The following is a 19,487-nucleotide window of genomic DNA, read 5'->3' as shown; positions in this document are numbered from 1 at the left end:
TCAAAGACCACGGCATCCGCCTGCTGGAGGCCCAGATCGCCACCGGCGGCATCATCGACCCCGTGCACAGTCACCGCCTCCCCGTGGAGGTGGCTTACAAGCGGGGCTACTTCGACGAAGAGATGAACCGCATCCTCTCTGACCCCAGCGACGACACCAAGGGCTTCTTCGACCCCAACACTCACGAGAACCTCACCTACATGCAGCTCCTCAGCAGATGCGTCCCAGACCCAGACACGGGGCTCCTGATGCTTCAGCTGATGCACAAAGGCTCCGTGCTCTTCCAGCTAGATGAAAAAACACGAACCTGCTTACAGTCTGCCCCTGCCACCGTCAGCGTGGGACTCTTCCAGGGGCAGAAGGTGACCGTGTGGGAGCTTCTCTTCTCCAGATACGTCCCTGACCAGAAAAGGCAGGAGCTTCTGAAGAAGTACAAAGCGGGGACGCTAACCATTCAGGAAATGACAACCATCATCACCACCCTCATCACCGAGGCAGAGCAAAAGAGCAGCCGAGAGCCCAGGCCCGTGAAAAGTCCGAGCACGCAACGGGCAACGTCACAGAAGGCCGAGGCTGCCCATTCGCAGAGAGATGAAAAACGGGAAAAGGCCTTAAAGACTACGACAGTCGACGGGCCGGGGGGCGAGTTCCAAGGGCGAAAGGTCTCTGTGTGGGATCTGCTCTTCTCCAAATACGTCCTTGAAGAGAAAAGACAAGAGCTTCTGAAGAAGTACAAAGCAGGGACGCTAACCATTCAAGAAATGATAACCGTCCTCACCACCATCATCACCGAGACAGAGAAAAAGAGCGGCAAACAGCCCAGCGGGGTGGAAGGCCCCTGCCGAGAGGAGAGAACATTCGGGAGAGCTGCCAGCGCCCCTTCTCCACAGGACCAACAAGCGGAAAAGACTCTCCGGCTCGCGACCGTCGACGTATCGGTCGGCGAGTTCCAAGGGCGAAAGGTCTCCGTGTGGGAACTTCTCTTCTCCAAATACCTCTCGGAAGAGAAAAGGAAGGAGCTCCTGGAGAAGTACAGAGCGGGGACCGTGACTCTGGAGGAGCTGGTCAGAATCCTCACCACCATCGTTGAGCAGACAGAAGAGAGAAGCAGCAAAGTGAAGTTCTCAGGCCTCAGAAGGCAGGTGACTGCCTCAGAGCTGTTCAGCTCTGACATTATTGACCAGGACATGCTGACTGAACTCACCCAGGGCACCAAGACGGTGCAGGAGATCACGGAAATGGATTCCGTAAAGAGATACCTGGAAGGAACTAGCTGCATTGCCGGAGTCCTGGTGCCGTCCAACACGGACCCGTCCAAGACAGAGAAGATGAGCATCTACCAGGCCATGGGAAAGGGCATTCTGAGGCCGGGCACCGCGCTGGTTCTGCTGGAGGCGCAGGCTGCCAGCGGCTTTATCACTGACCCGCTGAAGAACGAGAAGCTGTCCGTCGATGAAGCCGTCTCCGCCGGCCTGGTGGGCAGTGAGATTCACGAGAAGCTGCTCTCTGCAGAGAGAGCAGTGACCGGCTACACTGACCCCTACACGGGCAACAAGATCTCCCTCTTCCAGGCCATGAAGAAAGACCTGATAGTCAAAGACCACGGCATCCGCCTGCTGGAGGCCCAGATCGCCACCGGCGGCATCATCGACCCCGTGCACAGTCACCGCCTCCCCGTGGAGGTGGCTTACAAGCGGGGCTACTTCGACGAAGAGATGAACCGCATCCTCTCTGACCCCAGCGACGACACCAAGGGCTTCTTCGACCCCAACACTCACGAGAACCTCACCTACATGCAGCTCCTCAGCAGATGCGTCCCAGACCCAGACACGGGGCTCCTGATGCTTCAGCTGATGCACAAAGGCTCCGTGCTCTTCCAGCTAGATGAAAAAACACGAACCTGCTTACAGTCTGCCCCTGCCACCGTCAGCGTGGGACTCTTCCAGGGGCAGAAGGTGACCGTGTGGGAGCTTCTCTTCTCCAGATACGTCCCTGACCAGAAAAGGCAGGAGCTTCTGAAGAAGTACAAAGCGGGGACGCTAACCATTCAGGAAATGACAACCATCATCACCACCCTCATCACCGAGGCAGAGCAAAAGAGCAGCCGAGAGCCCAGGCCCGTGAAAAGTCCGAGCACGCAACGGGCAACGTCACAGAAGGCCGAGGCTGCCCATTCGCAGAGAGATGAAAAACGGGAAAAGGCCTTAAAGACTACGACAGTCGACGGGCCGGGGGGCGAGTTCCAAGGGCGAAAGGTCTCTGTGTGGGATCTGCTCTTCTCCAAATACGTCCTTGAAGAGAAAAGACAAGAGCTTCTGAAGAAGTACAAAGCGGGGACGCTAACCATTCAGGAAATGACAACCATCATCACCACCCTCATCACCGAGGCAGAGCAAAAGAGCAGCCGAGAGCCCAGGCCCGTGAAAAGTCCGAGCACGCAACGGGCAACGTCACAGAAGGCCGAGGCTGCCCATTCGGAGAGAGATGAAAAACGGGAAAAGGCCTTAAAGACTACGACAGTCGACGGGCCGGGGGGCGAGTTCCAAGGGCGAAAGGTCTCTGTGTGGGATCTGCTCTTCTCCAAATACGTCCTTGAAGAGAAAAGACAAGAGCTTCTGAAGAAGTACAAAGCAGGGACGCTAACCATTCAAGAAATGATAACCGTCCTCACCACCATCATCACCGAGACAGAGAAAAAGAGTGGCAAACAGCCCAGCGGGGTGGAAGGCCCCTGCCGAGAGGAGAGAACATCCGGGAGAGCTGCCAGCGCCCCTTCTCCACAGGACCAACAAGCGGAAAAGACTCTCCGGCTCGCGACCGTCGACGTATCGGTCGGCGAGTTCCAAGGGCGAAAGGTCTCCGTGTGGGAACTTCTCTTCTCCAAATACCTCTCGGAAGAGAAAAGGCAGGAGCTCCTGGAGAAGTACAGAGCGGGGACCGTGACTCTGGAGGAGCTGGTCAGAATCCTCACCACCATCGTTGAGCAGACAGAAGAGAGAAGCAGCAAAGTGAAGTTCTCAGGCCTCAGGAGGCAGGTGACTGCCTCAGAGCTGTTCAGCTCTGACATTATTGACCAGGACACGCTGACTGAACTCACCCAGGGCACCAAGACGGTGCAGGAGATCACGGAAATGGATTCCGTAAAGAGATACCTGGAAGGAACTAGCTGCATTGCCGGAGTCCTGGTGCCGTCCAACACGGACCCGTCCAAGACAGAGAAGATGAGCATCTACCAGGCCATGGGGAAGGGCATTCTGAGGCCGGGCACCGCGCTGGTGCTGCTGGAGGCGCAGGCTGCCAGCGGCTTTATCACTGACCCGCTGAAGAACGAGAAGCTGTCCGTCAATGAAGCCGTCTCCGCCGGCCTGGTGGGCAGTGAGATTCACGAGAAGCTGCTCTCTGCAGAGAGAGCAGTGACCGGCTACACTGACCCCTACACGGGCAACAAGATCTCCCTCTTCCAGGCCATGAAGAAAGACCTGATAGTCAAAGACCACGGCATCCGCCTGCTGGAGGCCCAGATCGCCACCGGCGGCATCATCGACCCCGTGCACAGTCACCGCCTCCCCGTTGAGGTGGCTTACAAGCGGGGCTACTTCGACGAAGAGATGAACCGCATCCTCTCTGACCCCAGCGACGACACCAAGGGCTTCTTTGACCCCAACACTCACGAGAACCTCACCTACATGCAGCTCCTCAGCAGATGCGTCCCAGACCCAGACACGGGGCTCCTGATGCTTCAGCTGATGCACAAAGGCTCCGTGCTCTTCCAGCTAGATGAAAAAACACAAACCTGCTTACAGTCTGCCCCTGCCACCGTGAGTGTGGGACTCTTCCAGGGGCAGAAGGTGACCGTGTGGGAGCTTCTCTTCTCCAGATACGTCCCTGACCAGAAAAGGCAGGAGCTTCTGAAGAAGTACAAAGCGGGGACGCTAACCATTCAGGAAATGACAACCATCATCACCACCCTCATCACCGAGGCAGAGCAAAAGAGCAGCCGAGAGCCCAGGCCCGTGAAAAGTCCGAGCACGCAACGGGCAACGTCACAGAAGGCCGAGGCTGCCCATTCGCAGAGAGATGAAAAACGGGAAAAGGCCTTAAAGACTACGACAGTCGACGGGCCGGGGGGCGAGTTCCAAGGGCGAAAGGTCTCTGTGTGGGATCTGCTCTTCTCCAAATACGTCCTTGAAGAGAAAAGACAAGAGCTTCTGAAGAAGTACAAAGCAGGGACGCTAACCATTCAAGAAATGATAACCGTCCTCACCACCATCATCACCGAGACAGAGAAAAAGAGCGGCAAACAGCCCAGCGGGGTGGAAGGCCCCTGCCGAGAGGAGAGATCATCCGGGAGAGCTGCCAGCGCCCCTTCTCCACAGGACCAACAAGCGGAAAAGACTCTCCGGCTCGCGACCGTCGACGTATCAGTCGGCGAGTTCCAAGGGCGAAAGGTCTCCGTGTGGGAACTTCTCTTCTCCAAATACCTCTCAGAAGAGAAAAGGCAGGAGCTCCTGGAGAAGTACAGAGCGGGGACCGTGACTCTGGAGGAGCTGGTCAGAATCCTCACCACCATCGTTGAGCAGACAGAAGAGAGAAGCAGCAAAGTGAAGTTCTCAGGCCTCAGGAGGCAGGTGACTGCCTCAGAGCTGTTCAGCTCTGACATTATTGACCAGGACACGCTGACTGAACTCACCCAGGGCACCAAGACGGTGCAGGAGATCACGGAAATGGATTCCGTAAAGAGATACCTGGAAGGAACTAGCTGCATTGCCGGAGTCCTGGTGCCGTCCAACACGGACCCGTCCAAGACAGAGAAGATGAGCATCTACCAGGCCATGGGGAAGGGCATTCTGAGGCCGGGCACCGCGCTGGTGCTGCTGGAGGCGCAGGCTGCCAGCGGCTTTATCACTGACCCGCTGAAGAACGAGAAGCTGTCCGTCGATGAAGCCGTCTCCGCCGGCCTGGTGGGCAGTGAGATTCACGAGAAGCTGCTCTCTGCAGAGAGAGCAGTGACCGGCTACACTGACCCCTACACGGGCAACAAGATCTCCCTCTTCCAGGCCATGAAGAAAGACCTGATAGTCAAAGACCACGGCATCCGCCTGCTGGAGGCCCAGATCGCCACCGGCGGCATCATCGACCCCGTGCACAGTCACCGCCTCCCCGTGGAGGTGGCTTACAAGCGGGGCTACTTCGACGAAGAGATGAACCGCATCCTCTCTGACCCCAGCGACGACACCAAGGGCTTCTTCGACCCCAACACTCACGAGAACCTCACCTACATGCAGCTCCTCAGCAGATGCGTCCCAGACCCAGACACGGGGCTCCTGATGCTTCAGCTGATGCACAAAGGCTCCGTGCTCTTCCAGCTAGATGAAAAAACACGAACCTGCTTACAGTCTGCCCCTGCCACCGTCAGCGTGGGACTCTTCCAGGGGCAGAAGGTGACCGTGTGGGAGCTTCTCTTCTCCAGATACGTCCCTGACCAGAAAAGGCAGGAGCTTCTGAAGAAGTACAAAGCGGGGACGCTAACCATTCAGGAAATGACAACCATCATCACCACCCTCATCACCGAGGCAGAGCAAAAGAGCAGCCGAGAGCCCAGGCCCGTGAAAAGTCCGAGCACGCAACGGGCAACGTCACAGAAGGCCGAGGCTGCCCATTCGCAGAGAGATGAAAAACGGGAAAAGGCCTTAAAGACTACGACAGTCGACGGGCCGGGGTGCGAGTTCCAAGGGCGAAAGGTCTCTGTGTGGGATCTGCTCTTCTCCAAATACGTCCTTGAAGAGAAAAGACAAGAGCTTCTGAAGAAGTACAAAGCAGGGACGCTAACCATTCAAGAAATGATAACCGTCCTCACCACCATCATCACCGAGACAGAGAAAAAGAGCGGCAAACAGCCCAGCGGGGTGGAAGGCCCCTGCCGAGAGGAGAGAACATCCGGGAGAGCTGCCAGCGCCCCTTCTCCACAGGACCAACAAGCGGAAAAGACTCTCCGGCTCGCGACCGTCGACGTATCGGTCGGCGAGTTCCAAGGGCGAAAGGTCTCCGTGTGGGAACTTCTCTTCTCCAAATACCTCTCGGAAGAGAAAAGGCAGGAGCTCCTGGAGAAGTACAGAGCGGGGACCGTGACTCTGGAGGAGCTGGTCAGAATCCTCACCACCATCGTTGAGCAGACAGAAGAGAGAAGCAGCAAAGTGAAGTTCTCAGGCCTCAGGAGGCAGGTGACTGCCTCAGAGCTGTTCAGCTCTGACATTATTGACCAGGACACGCTGACTGAACTCACTCAGGGCACCAAGACGGTGCAGGAGATCACGGAAATGGATTCCGTAAAGAGATACCTGGAAGGAACTAGCTGCATTGCCGGAGTCCTGGTGCCGTCCAACACGGACCCGTCCAAGACAGAGAAGATGAGCATCTACCAGGCCATGGGGAAGGGCATTCTGAGGCCGGGCACCGCGCTGGTGCTGCTGGAGGCACAGGCTGCCAGCGGCTTTATCACTGACCCGCTGAAGAACGAGAAGCTGTCCGTCGATGAAGCCGTCTCCGCCGGCCTGGTGGGCAGTGAGATTCACGAGAAGCTGCTCTCTGCAGAGAGAGCAGTGACCGGCTACACTGACCCCTACACGGGCAACAAGATCTCCCTCTTCCAGGCCATGAAGAAAGACCTGATAGTCAAAGACCACGGCATCCGCCTGCTGGAGGCCCAGATCGCCACCGGCGGCATCATCGACCCCGTGCACAGTCACCGCCTCCCCGTGGAGGTGGCTTACAAGCGGGGCTACTTCGACGAAGAGATGAACCGCATCCTCTCTGACCCCAGCGACGACACCAAGGGCTTCTTCGACCCCAACACTCACGAGAACCTCACCTACATGCAGCTCCTCAGCAGATGCGTCCCAGACCCAGACACGGGGCTCCTGATGCTTCAGCTGATGCACAAAGGCTCCGTGCTCTTCCAGCTAGATGAAAAAACACGAACCTGCTTACAGTCTGCCCCTGCCACCGTCAGCGTGGGACTCTTCCAGGGGCAGAAGGTGACCGTGTGGGAGCTTCTCTTCTCCAGATACGTCCCTGACCAGAAAAGGCAGGAGCTTCTGAAGAAGTACAAAGCGGGGACGCTAACCATTCAGGAAATGACAACCATCATCACCACCCTCATCACCGAGGCAGAGCAAAAGAGCAGCCGAGAGCCCAGGCCCGTGAAAAGTCCGAGCACGCAACGGGCAACGTCACAGAAGGCCGAGGCTGCCCATTCGCAGAGAGATGAAAAACGGGAAAAGGCCTTAAAGACTACGACAGTCGACGGGCCGGGGGGCGAGTTCCAAGGGCGAAAGGTCTCTGTGTGGGATCTGCTCTTCTCCAAATACGTCCTTGAAGAGAAAAGACAAGAGCTTCTGAAGAAGTACAAAGCAGGGACGCTAACCATTCAAGAAATGATAACCGTCCTCACCACCATCATCACCGAGACAGAGAAAAAGAGCGGCAAACAGCCCAGCGGGGTGGAAGGCCCCTGCCGAGAGGAGAGAACATCCGGGAGAGCTGCCAGCGCCCCTTCTCCACAGGACCAACAAGCGGAAAAGACTCTCCGGCTCGCGACCGTCGACGTATCGATCGGCGAGTTCCAAGGGCGAAAGGTCTCCGTGTGGGAACTTCTCTTCTCCAAATACCTCTCGGAAGAGAAAAGGCAGGAGCTCCTGGAGAAGTACAGAGCGGGGACCGTGACTCTGGAGGAGCTGGTCAGAATCCTCACCACCATCGTTGAGCAGACAGAAGAGAGAAGCAGCAAAGTGAAGTTCTCAGGCCTCAGGAGGCAGGTGACTGCCTCAGAGCTGTTCAGCTCTGACATTATTGACCAGGACACGCTGACTGAACTCACCCAGGGCACCAAGACGGTGCAGGAGATCACGGAATTGGATTCCGTAAAGAGATACCTGGAAGGAACTAGCTGCATTGCCGGAGTCCTGGTGCCGTCCAACACGGACCCGTCCAAGACAGAGAAGATGAGCATCTACCAGGCCATGAGGAAGGGCATTCTGAGGCCGGGCACCGCGCTGGTGCTGCTGGAGGCGCAGGCTGCCAGCGGCTTTATCAGTAACCCGCTGAAGAACGAGAAGCTGTCCGTCGATGAAGCCGTCTCCGCTGGCCTGGTGGGCAGTGAGATTCACGAGAAGCTGCTCTCTGCAGAGAGAGCAGTGATCGGCTACACTGACCCCTACACGGGCAACAAGATCTCCCTCTTCCAGGCCATGAAGAAAGACCTGATAGTCAAAGACCACGGCATCCGCCTGCTGGAGGCCCAGATCGCCACCGGCGGCATCATCGACCCCGTGCACAGTCACCGCCTCCCCGTGGAGGTGGCTTACAAGCGGGGCTACTTCGACGAAGAGATGAACCGCATCCTCTCTGACCCCAGCGACGACACCAAGGGCTTCTTCGACCCCAACACTCACGAGAACCTCACCTACATGCAGCTCCTCAGCAGATGCGTCCCAGACCCAGACACGGGGCTCCTGATGCTTCAGCTGATGCACAAAGGCTCCGTGCTCTTCCAGCTAGATGAAAAAACACAAACCTGCTTACAGTCTGCCCCTGCCACCGTCAGCGTGGGACTCTTCCAGGGGCAGAAGGTGACCGTGTGGGAGCTTCTCTTCTCCAGATACGTCCCTGACCAGAAAAGGCAGGAGCTTCTGAAGAAGTACAAAGCGGGGACGCTAACCATTCAGGAAATGACAACCATCATCACCACCCTCATCACCGAGGCAGAGCAAAAGAGCAGCCGAGAGCCCAGGCCCGTGAAAAGTCCGAGCACGCAACGGGCAACGTCACAGAAGGCCGAGGCTGCCCATTCGCAGAGAGATGAAAAACGGGAAAAGGCCTTAAAGACTACGACAGTCGACGGGCCGGGGGGCGAGTTCCAAGGGCGAAAGGTCTCTGTGTGGGATCTGCTCTTCTCCAAATACGTCCTTGAAGAGAAAAGACAAGAGCTTCTGAAGAAGTACAAAGGAGGGACGCTAACCATTCAAGAAATGATAACCGTCCTCACCACCATCATCACCGAGACAGAGAAAAAGAGCGGCAAACAGCCCAGCGGGGTGGAAGGCCCCTGCCGAGAGGAGAGAACATCCGGGAGAGCTGCCAGCGCCCCTTCTCCACAGGACCAACAAGCGGAAAAGACTCTCCGGCTCGCGACCGTCGACGTATCGGTCGGCGAGTTCCAAGGGCGAAAGGTCTCCGTGTGGGAACTTCTCTTCTCCAAATACCTCTCGGAAGAGAAAAGGCAGGAGCTCCTGGAGAAGTACAGAGCGGGGACCGTGACTCTGGAGGAGCTGGTCAGAATCCTCACCACCATCGTTGAGCAGACAGAAGAGAGAAGCAGCAAAGTGAAGTTCTCAGGCCTCAGGAGGCAGGTGACTGCCTCAGAGCTGTTCAGCTCTGACATTATTGACCAGGACACGCTGACTGAACTCACCCAGGGCACCAAGACGGTGCAGGAGATCACGGAAATGGATTCCGTAAAGAGATACCTGGAAGGAACTAGCTGCATTGCCGGAGTCCTGGTGCCGTCCAACACGGACCCGTCCAAGACAGAGAAGATGAGCATCTACCAGGCCATGAGGAAGGGCATTCTGAGGCCGGGCACCGCGCTGGTGCTGCTGGAGGCGCAGGCTGCCAGCGGCTTTATCACTAACCCGCTGAAGAACGAGAAGCTGTCCGTCGATGAAGCCGTCTCCGCTGGCCTGGTGGGCAGTGAGATTCACGAGAAGCTGCTCTCTGCAGAGAGAGCAGTGATCGGCTACACTGACCCCTACACGGGCAACAAGATCTCCCTCTTCCAGGCCATGAAGAAAGACCTGATAGTCAAAGACCACGGCATCCGCCTGCTGGAGGCCCAGATCGCCACCGGCGGCATCATCGACCCCGTGCACAGTCACCGCCTCCCCGTGGAGGTGGCTTACAAGCGGGGCTACTTCGACGAAGAGATGAACCGCATCCTCTCTGACCCCAGCGACGACACCAAGGGCTTCTTCGACCCCAACACTCACGAGAACCTCACCTACATGCAGCTCCTCAGCAGATGCGTCCCAGACCCAGACACGGGGCTCCTGATGCTTCAGCTGATGCACAAAGGCTCCGTGCTCTTCCAGCTAGATGAAAAAACACAAACCTGCTTACAGTCTGCCCCTGCCACCGTCAGCGTGGGACTCTTCCAGGGGCAGAAGGTGACCGTGTGGGAGCTTCTCTTCTCCAGATACGTCCCTGACCAGAAAAGGCAGGAGCTTCTGAAGAAGTACAAAGCGGGGACGCTAACCATTCAGGAAATGACAACCATCATCACCACCCTCATCACCGAGGCAGAGCAAAAGAGCAGCCGAGAGCCCAGGCCCGTGAAAAGTCCGAGCACGCAACGGGCAACGTCACAGAAGGCCGAGGCTGCCCATTCGCAGAGAGATGAAAAATGGGAAAAGGCCTTAAAGACTACGACAGTCGACGGGCCGGGGGGCGAGTTCCAAGGGCGAAAGGTCTCTGTGTGGGATCTGCTCTTCTCCAAATACGTCCTTGAAGAGAAAAGACAAGAGCTTCTGAAGAAGTACAAAGCAGGGACGCTAACCATTCAAGAAATGATAACCGTCCTCACCACCATCATCACCGAGACAGAGAAAAAGAGCGGCAAACAGCCCAGCGGGGTGGAAGGCCCCTGCCGAGAGGAGAGAACATCCGGGAGAGCTGCCAGCGCCCCTTCTCCACAGGACCAACAAGCGGAAAAGACTCTCCGGCTCGCGACCGTCGACGTATCGGTCGGCGAGTTCCAAGGGCGAAAGGTCTCCGTGTGGGAACTTCTCTTCTCCAAATACCTCTCGGAAGAGAAAAGGCAGGAGCTCCTGGAGAAGTACAGAGCGGGGACCGTGACTCTGGAGGAGCTGGTCAGAATCCTCACCACCATCGTTGAGCAGACAGAAGAGAGAAGCAGCAAAGTGAAGTTCTCAGGCCTCAGGAGGCAGGTGACTGCCTCAGAGCTGTTCAGCTCTGACATTATTGACCAGGACACGCTGACTGAACTCACTCAGGGCACCAAGACGGTGCAGGAGATCACGGAAATGGATTCCGTAAAGAGATACCTGGAAGGAACTAGCTGCATTGCCGGAGTCCTGGTGCCGTCCAACACGGACCCGTCCAAGACAGAGAAGATGAGCATCTACCAGGCCATGAGGAAGGGCATTCTGAGGCCGGGCACCGCGCTGGTGCTGCTGGAGGCGCAGGCTGCCAGCGGCTTTATCACTGACCCGCTGAAGAACGAGAAGCTGTCCGTCGATGAAGCCGTCTCCGCCGGCCTGGTGGGCAGTGAGATTCACGAGAAGCTGCTCTCTGCAGAGAGAGCAGTGACCGGCTACACTGACCCCTACACGGGCAACAAGATCTCCCTCTTCCAGGCCATGAAGAAAGACCTGATAGTCAAAGACCATGGCATCCGCCTGCTGGAGGCCCAGATCGCCACCGGCGGCATCATCGACCCCGTGCACAGTCACCGCCTCCCCGTGGAGGTGGCTTACAAGCGGGGCTACTTCGACGAAGAGATGAACCGCATCCTCTCTGACCCCAGCGACGACACCAAGGGCTTCTTCGACCCCAACACTCACGAGAACCTCACCTACATGCAGCTCCTCAGCAGATGCGTCCCAGACCCAGACACGGGGCTCCTGATGCTTCAGCTGATGCACAAAGGCTCCGTGCTCTTCCAGCTAGATGAAAAAACACGAACCTGCTTACAGTCTGCCCCTGCCACCGTCAGCGTGGGACTCTTCCAGGGGCAGAAGGTGACCGTGTGGGAGCTTCTCTTCTCCAGATACGTCCCTGACCAGAAAAGGCAGGAGCTTCTGAAGAAGTACAAAGCGGGGACGCTAACCATTCAGGAAATGACAACCATCATCACCACCCTCATCACCGAGGCAGAGCAAAAGAGCAGCCGAGAGCCCAGGCCCGTGAAAAGTCCGAGCACGCAACGGGCAACGTCACAGAAGGCCGAGGCTGCCCATTCGCAGAGAGATGAAAAACGGGAAAAGGCCTTAAAGACTACGACAGTCGACGGGCCGGGGGGCGAGTTCCAAGGGCGAAAGGTCTCTGTGTGGGATCTGCTCTTCTCCAAATACGTCCTTGAAGAGAAAAGACAAGAGCTTCTGAAGAAGTACAAAGCAGGGACGCTAACCATTCAAGAAATGATAACCGTCCTCACCACCATCATCACCGAGACAGAGAAAAAGAGCGGCAAACAGCCCAGCGGGGTGGAAGGCCCCTGCCGAGAGGAGAGAACATCCGGGAGAGCTGCCAGCGCCCCTTCTCCACAGGACCAACAAGCGGAAAAGACTCTCCGGCTCGCGACCGTCGACGTATCGGTCGGCGAGTTCCAAGGGCGAAAGGTCTCCGTGTGGGAACTTCTCTTCTCCAAATACCTCTCGGAAGAGAAAAGGCAGGAGCTCCTGGAGAAGTACAGAGCGGGGACCGTGACTCTGGAGGAGCTGGTCAGAATCCTCACCACCATCGTTGAGCAGACAGAAGAGAGAAGCAGCAAAGTGAAGTTCTCAGGCCTCAGGAGGCAGGTGACTGCCTCAGAGCTGTTCAGCTCTGACATTATTGACCAGGACACGCTGACTGAACTCACTCAGGGCACCAAGACGGTGCAGGAGATCACGGAAATGGATTCCGTAAAGAGATACCTGGAAGGAACTAGCTGCATTGCCGGAGTCCTGGTGCCGTCCAACACGGACCCGTCCAAGACAGAGAAGATGAGCATCTACCAGGCCATGAGGAAGGGCATTCTGAGGCCGGGCACCGCGCTGGTGCTGCTGGAGGCGCAGGCTGCCAGCGGCTTTATCACTGACCCGCTGAAGAACGAGAAGCTGTCCGTCGATGAAGCCGTCTCCGCCGGCCTGGTGGGCAGTGAGATTCACGAGAAGCTGCTCTCTGCAGAGAGAGCAGTGACCGGCTACACTGACCCCTACACGGGCAACAAGATCTCCCTCTTCCAGGCCATGAAGAAAGACCTGATAGTCAAAGACCATGGCATCCGCCTGCTGGAGGCCCAGATCGCCACCGGCGGCATCATCGACCCCGTGCACAGTCACCGCCTCCCCGTGGAGGTGGCTTACAAGCGGGGCTACTTCGACGAAGAGATGAACCGCATCCTCTCTGACCCCAGCGACGACACCAAGGGCTTCTTCGACCCCAACACTCACGAGAACCTCACCTACATGCAGCTCCTCAGCAGATGCGTCCCAGACCCAGACACGGGGCTCCTGATGCTTCAGCTGATGCACAAAGGCTCCGTGCTCTTCCAGCTAGATGAAAAAACACGAACCTGCTTACAGTCTGCCCCTGCCACCGTCAGCGTGGGACTCTTCCAGGGGCAGAAGGTGACCGTGTGGGAGCTTCTCTTCTCCAGATACGTCCCTGACCAGAAAAGGCAGGAGCTTCTGAAGAAGTACAAAGCGGGGACGCTAACCATTCAGGAAATGACAACCATCATCACCACCCTCATCACCGAGGCAGAGCAAAAGAGCAGCCGAGAGCCCAGGCCCGTGAAAAGTCCGAGCACGCAACGGGCAACGTCACAGAAGGCCGAGGCTGCCCATTCGCAGAGAGATGAAAAACGGGAAAAGGCCTTAAAGACTACGACAGTCGACGGGCCGGGGGGCGAGTTCCAAGGGCGAAAGGTCTCTGTGTGGGATCTGCTCTTCTCCAAATACGTCCTTGAAGAGAAAAGACAAGAGCTTCTGAAGAAGTACAAAGCAGGGACGCTAACCATTCAAGAAATGATAACCGTCCTCACCACCATCATCACCGAGACAGAGAAAAAGAGCGGCAAACAGCCCAGCGGGGTGGAAGGCCCCTGCCGAGAGGAGAGAACATCCGGGAGAGCTGCCAGCGCCCCTTCTCCACAGGACCAACAAGCGGAAAAGACTCTCCGGCTCGCGACCGTCGACGTATCGGTCGGCGAGTTCCAAGGGCGAAAGGTCTCCGTGTGGGAACTTCTCTTCTCCAAATACCTCTCGGAAGAGAAAAGGCAGGAGCTCCTGGAGAAGTACAGAGCGGGGACCGTGACTCTGGAGGAGCTGGTCAGAATCCTCACCACCATCGTTGAGCAGACAGAAGAGAGAAGCAGCAAAGTGAAGTTCTCAGGCCTCAGGAGGCAGGTGACTGCCTCAGAGCTGTTCAGCTCTGACATTATTGACCAGGACACGCTGACTGAACTCACCCAGGGCACCAAGACGGTGCAGGAGATCACGGAAATGGATTCCGTAAAGAGATACCTGGAAGGAACTAGCTGCATTGCCGGAGTCCTGGTGCCGTCCAACACGGACCCGTCCAAGACAGAGAAGATGAGCATCTACCAGGCCATGAGGAAGGGCATTCTGAGGCCGGGCACCGCGCTGGTGCTGCTGGAGGCGCAGGCTGCCAGCGGCTTTATCACTGACCCGCTGAAGAACGAGAAGCTGTCCGTCGATGAAGCCGTCTCCGCCGGCCTGGTGGGCAGTGAGATTCACGAGAAGCTGCTCTCTGCAGAGAGAGCAGTGACCGGCTACACTGACCCCTACACGGGCAACAAGATCTCCCTCTTCCAGGCCATGAAGAAAGACCTGATAGTCAAAGACCACGGCATCCGCCTGCTGGAGGCCCAGATCGCCACCGGCGGCATCATCGACCCCGTGCACAGTCACCGCCTCCCCGTGGAGGTGGCTTACAAGCGGGGCTACTTCGACGAAGAGATGAACCGCATCCTCTCTGACCCCAGCGACGACACCAAGGGCTTCTTCGACCCCAACACTCACGAGAACCTCACCTACATGCAGCTCCTCAGCAGATGCGTCCCAGACCCAGACACGGGGCTCCTGATGCTTCAGCTGATGCACAAAGGCTCCGTGCTCTTCCAGCTAGATGAAAAAACACGAACCTGCTTACAGTCTGCCCCTGCCACCGTCAGCGTGGGACTCTTCCAGGGGCAGAAGGTGACCGTGTGGGAGCTTCTCTTCTCCAGATACGTCCCTGACCAGAAAAGGCAGGAGCTTCTGAAGAAGTACAAAGCGGGGACGCTAACCATTCAGGAAATGACAACCATCATCACCACCCTCATCACCGAGGCAGAGCAAAAGAGCAGCCGAGAGCCCAGGCCCGTGAAAAGTCCGAGCACGCAACGGGCAACGTCACAGAAGGCCGAGGCTGCCCATTCGCAGAGAGATGAAAAACGGGAAAAGGCCTTAAAGACTACGACAGTCGACGGGCCGGGGGGCGAGTTCCAAGGGCGAAAGGTCTCTGTGTGGGATCTGCTCTTCTCCAAATACGTCCTTGAAGAGAAAAGACAAGAGCTTCTGAAGAAGTACAAAGCAGGGACGCTAACCATTCAAGAAATGATAACCGTCCTCACCACCATCATCACCGAGACAGAGAAAAAGAGCGGCAAACAGCCCAGCGGGGTGGAAGGCCCCTGCCGAGAGGAGAGATCATCCGGGAGAGCTGCCAGCGCCCCTTCTCCACAGGACCAACAAGCGGAAAAGACTTTCCGGCTCGCGACCGTCGACGTATCGGTCGGCGAGTTCCAAGGGCGAAAGGTCTCCGTGTGGGAACTTCTCTTCTCCAAATACCTCTCGGAAGAGAAAAGGCAGGAGCTCCTGGAGAAGTACAGAGCGGGGACCGTGACTCTGGAGGAGCTGGTCAGAATCCTCACCACCATCGTTGAGCAGACAGAAGAGAGAAGCAGCAAAGTGAAGTTCTGAGGCCTCAGGAGGCAGGTGACTGCCTCAGAGCTGTTCAGCTCTGACATTATTGACCAGGACACGCTGACTGAACTCACTCAGGGCACCAAGACGGTGCAGGAGATCACGGAAATGGATTCCGTAAAGAGATACCTGGAAGGAACTAGCTGCATTGCCGGAGTCCTGGTGCCGTCCAACACGGACCCGTCCAAGACAGAGAAGATGAGCATCTACCAGGCCATGAGGAAGGGCATTCTGAGGCCGGGCACCGCGCTGGTGCTGCTGGAGGCGCAGGCTGCCAGCGGCTTTATCACTGACCCGCTGAAGAACGAGAAGCTGTCCGTCGATGAAGCCGTCTCCGCCGGCCTGGTGGGCAGTGAGATTCACGAGAAGCTGCTCTCTGCAGAGAGAGCAGTGACCGGCTACACTGACCCCTACACGGGCAACAAGATCTCCCTCTTCCAGGCCATGAAGAAAGACCTGATAGTCAAAGACCACGGCATCCGCCTGCTGGAGGCCCAGATCGCCACCGGCGGCATCATCGACCCCGTGCACAGTCACCGCCTCCCCGTGGAGGTGGCTTACAAGCGGGGCTACTTCGACGAAGAGATGAACCGCATCCTCTCTGACCCCAGCGACGACACCAAGGGCTTCTTCGACCCCAACACTCACGAGAACCTCACCTACATGCAGCTCCTCAGCAGATGCGTCCCAGACCCAGACACGGGGCTCCTGATGCTTCAGCTGATGCACAAAGGCTCCGTGCTCTTCCAGCTAGATGAAAAAACACGAACCTGCTTACAGTCTGCCCCTGCCACCGTCAGCGTGGGACTCTTCCAGGGGCAGAAGGTGACCGTGTGGGAGCTTCTCTTCTCCAGATACGTCCCTGACCAGAAAAGGCAGGAGCTTCTGAAGAAGTACAAAGCGGGGACGCTAACCATTCAGGAAATGACAACCATCATCACCACCCTCATCACCGAGGCAGAGCAAAAGAGCAGCCGAGAGCCCAGGCCCGTGAAAAGTCCGAGCACGCAACGGGCAACGTCACAGAAGGCCGAGGCTGCCCATTCGCAGAGAGATGAAAAACGGGAAAAGGCCTTAAAGACTACGACAGTCGACGGGCCTGGGGGCGAGTTCCAAGGGCGAAAGGTCTCTGTGTGGGATCTGCTCTTCTCCAAATACGTCCTTGAAGAGAAAAGACAAGAGCTTCTGAAGAAGTACAAAGCAGGGACGCTAACCATTCAAGAAATGATAACCGTCCTCACCACCATCATCACCGAGACAGAGAAAAAGAGCGGCAAACAGCCCAGCGGGGTGGAAGGCCCCTGCCGAGAGGAGAGAACATCCGGGAGAGCTGCCAGCGCCCCTTCTCCACAGGACCAACAAGCGGAAAAGACTCTCCGGCTCGCGACCGTCGACGTATCGGTCGGCGAGTTCCAAGGGCGAAAGGTCTCCGTGTGGGAACTTCTCTTCTCCAAATACCTCTCGGAAGAGAAAAGGCAGGAGCTCCTGGAGAAGTACAGAGCGGGGACCGTGACTCTGGAGGAGCTGGTCAGAATCCTCACCACCATCGTTGAGCAGACAGAAGAGAGAAGCAGCAAAGTGAAGTTCTCAGGCCTCAGGAGGCAGGTGACTGCCTCAGAGCTGTTCAGCTCTGACATTATTGACCAGGACACGCTGACTGAACTCACCCAGGGCACCAAGACGGTGCAGGAGATCACGGAAATGGATTCCGTAAAGAGATACCTGGAAGGAACTAGCTGCATTGCCGGAGTCCTGGTGCCGTCCAACACGGACCCGTCCAAGACAGAGAAGATGAGCATCTACCAGGCCATGGGGAAGGGCATTCTGAGGCCGGGCACCGCGCTGGTGCTGCTGGAGGCGCAGGCTGCCAGCGGCTTTATCACTGACCCGCTGAAGAACGAGAAGCTGTCCGTCGATGAAGCCGTCTCCGCCGGCCTGGTGGGCAGTGAGATTCACGAGAAGCTGCTCTCTGCAGAGAGAGCAGTGACCGGCTACACTGACCCCTACACGGGCAACAAGATCTCCCTCTTCCAGGCCATGAAGAAAGACCTGATAGTCAAAGACCACGGCATCCGCCTGCTGGAGGCCCAGATCGCCACCGGCGGCATCATCGACCCCGTGCACAGTCACCGCCTCCCCGTGGTGGTGGCTTACAAGCGGGGCTACTTCGACGAAGAGATGAACCGCATTCTCTCTGACCCCAGCGACGACACCAAGGGCTTCTTCGACCCCAACACTCACGAGAACCTCACCTACATGCAGCTCCTCAGCAGATGCGTCCCAGACCCAGACACGGGGCTCTGTTTGCTGAAGGTGGGGATGGACTAATTATATTTCATTTTATCACTCTGATCCCAGTTTTGTTTTGTTTTGCAAATAGCACTTTTCATCCCTTTGTCTCCACTCATTCTGTCTCTGTGAGCACCAGAATTCTGTCCCTCTGATGGTGTGGTGAAGTTCCCAGCGTGCTTTGCAGAACGAAGATCTTAGTGATTCTTCTCTGTATTATCACCCCCTTTTACCCTGGTCTGTCCACTAGCTGCTTGCTGTGGAATGATATGTTATTTGTCTCCCATGTTGTCAGGGATATTGGGTCCCTGATATCGTCCAATGCTCTGGGTCATGCGGGAATCGTACAGAATAACCGTAGGGAATCTCAGGGTAACGTGCAATGCCTGTGACGCTCCTGCACCAAACAGCGCATTGTGGGAAGGAAAAGCGCTCAGTGCAGCCTGCGGTAAGGGAGGAAGTGGCTGGGTCTTCTCTTTACAGTTTCTGCTCAGGATAGTTCTAGAACCGGAATTCCAAAGTTTCTGCAGGTCAGAGTTGAGGCACATGGGTGGGCTCGCCCTGGATTGGAGTGGCAGGGGGAGACTGTAGATCTGGATCAAGGAGTATCAGCAGAGCTGGGTGGGGGCCAGAACTGGAAGACCATGGGGACTTCGGGGGGAGTGTGGGGCACTAGCAGAGTTGAGCAGCAGACGGCTTCACAGCATTGGCCTGCACTATTCTAGTCGATTAGATTTAGTTTCTCCAAGTGCAATCCTCCCTGAGCGATCTAATACTATGTGAGTCTGTAGCTGGGGATATTGTGTGCCTCCCGTTACAAGCACTAGACTTACTCACAAACACAGTAGTATATTGTTTTCAAAGTCCCCCTTCCTCCCTGACAGCTGCCCTTGAGCTGAGGTCTATGGAATCTAGCCAGGAGCTGAGGAATCGCGTGGCGTATTTTCATAAGGGTTTGTTTACTCAAACTTTAGGCGGGGAGGGATAGCTCAGTGGTTTGAGCATTAGCCTGCTAAACCCAGGGCTGTGAGTTCAATCCTTGAGGGGGCCACTTAGGGATCTGGGGCAAAATCAGTACTTGGTCCTGCTAGCAAAGGCAGGGGGCTGGATTCGATGACCTTTCAAGGTCCCTTCCAGTTCTAGGAGATGGGATATCTCCATTAACAAAATAAATAAAACTTGGGTTTGCAACATGCACTTTTCAGTGGCGCAGCCAGAAGTAAAAGGGCCTTTCCCCTCTGACAGGGCATTTCAGCTCCTCTTCTCCTTCCAACTCTTGAGCTCGCTTTGCCAATGTTCTATGCCTGCTGGAGGCTCCATGTGCCGCACTTGCCTGGAAGAAATGTTTCCTGCACTGGGGTTTGTTACAGGGGGTGCCCAGGCGCTGACTAGCTCTCCTGACTCAATAAAGGGAATCTTTCAAAACCTGCA

At 56.7% G+C, this 19,487-nt stretch overlaps 1 protein-coding gene across 1 annotated transcript in view; it reads left to right on the top strand.

Annotated features, from left to right (window-relative positions):
* Nucleotides 1-19,487, top strand: part of EPPK1 (epiplakin 1) — a 28,048-nt gene extending 8,561 nt beyond the window's left edge. Inside the window, 1 exon segment of the mRNA XM_054018937.1 lies at nucleotides 1-19,487. This exon segment is cut by the window's left edge and continues 8,561 nt beyond it. Within this exon segment, the coding sequence (XP_053874912.1) occupies nucleotides 1-18,095 (18,095 nt within the window). The 3' untranslated portion in view covers nucleotides 18,096-19,487.

Source organism: Malaclemys terrapin, chromosome 2 (assembly GCF_027887155.1).
Source record: "Malaclemys terrapin pileata isolate rMalTer1 chromosome 2, rMalTer1.hap1, whole genome shotgun sequence".
Taxonomy (NCBI): domain Eukaryota; kingdom Metazoa; phylum Chordata; order Testudines; family Emydidae; genus Malaclemys; species Malaclemys terrapin.
Note: the sequence above shows the minus strand (reverse complement) of the source record. Positions and strands in the feature narration are given on the sequence as shown.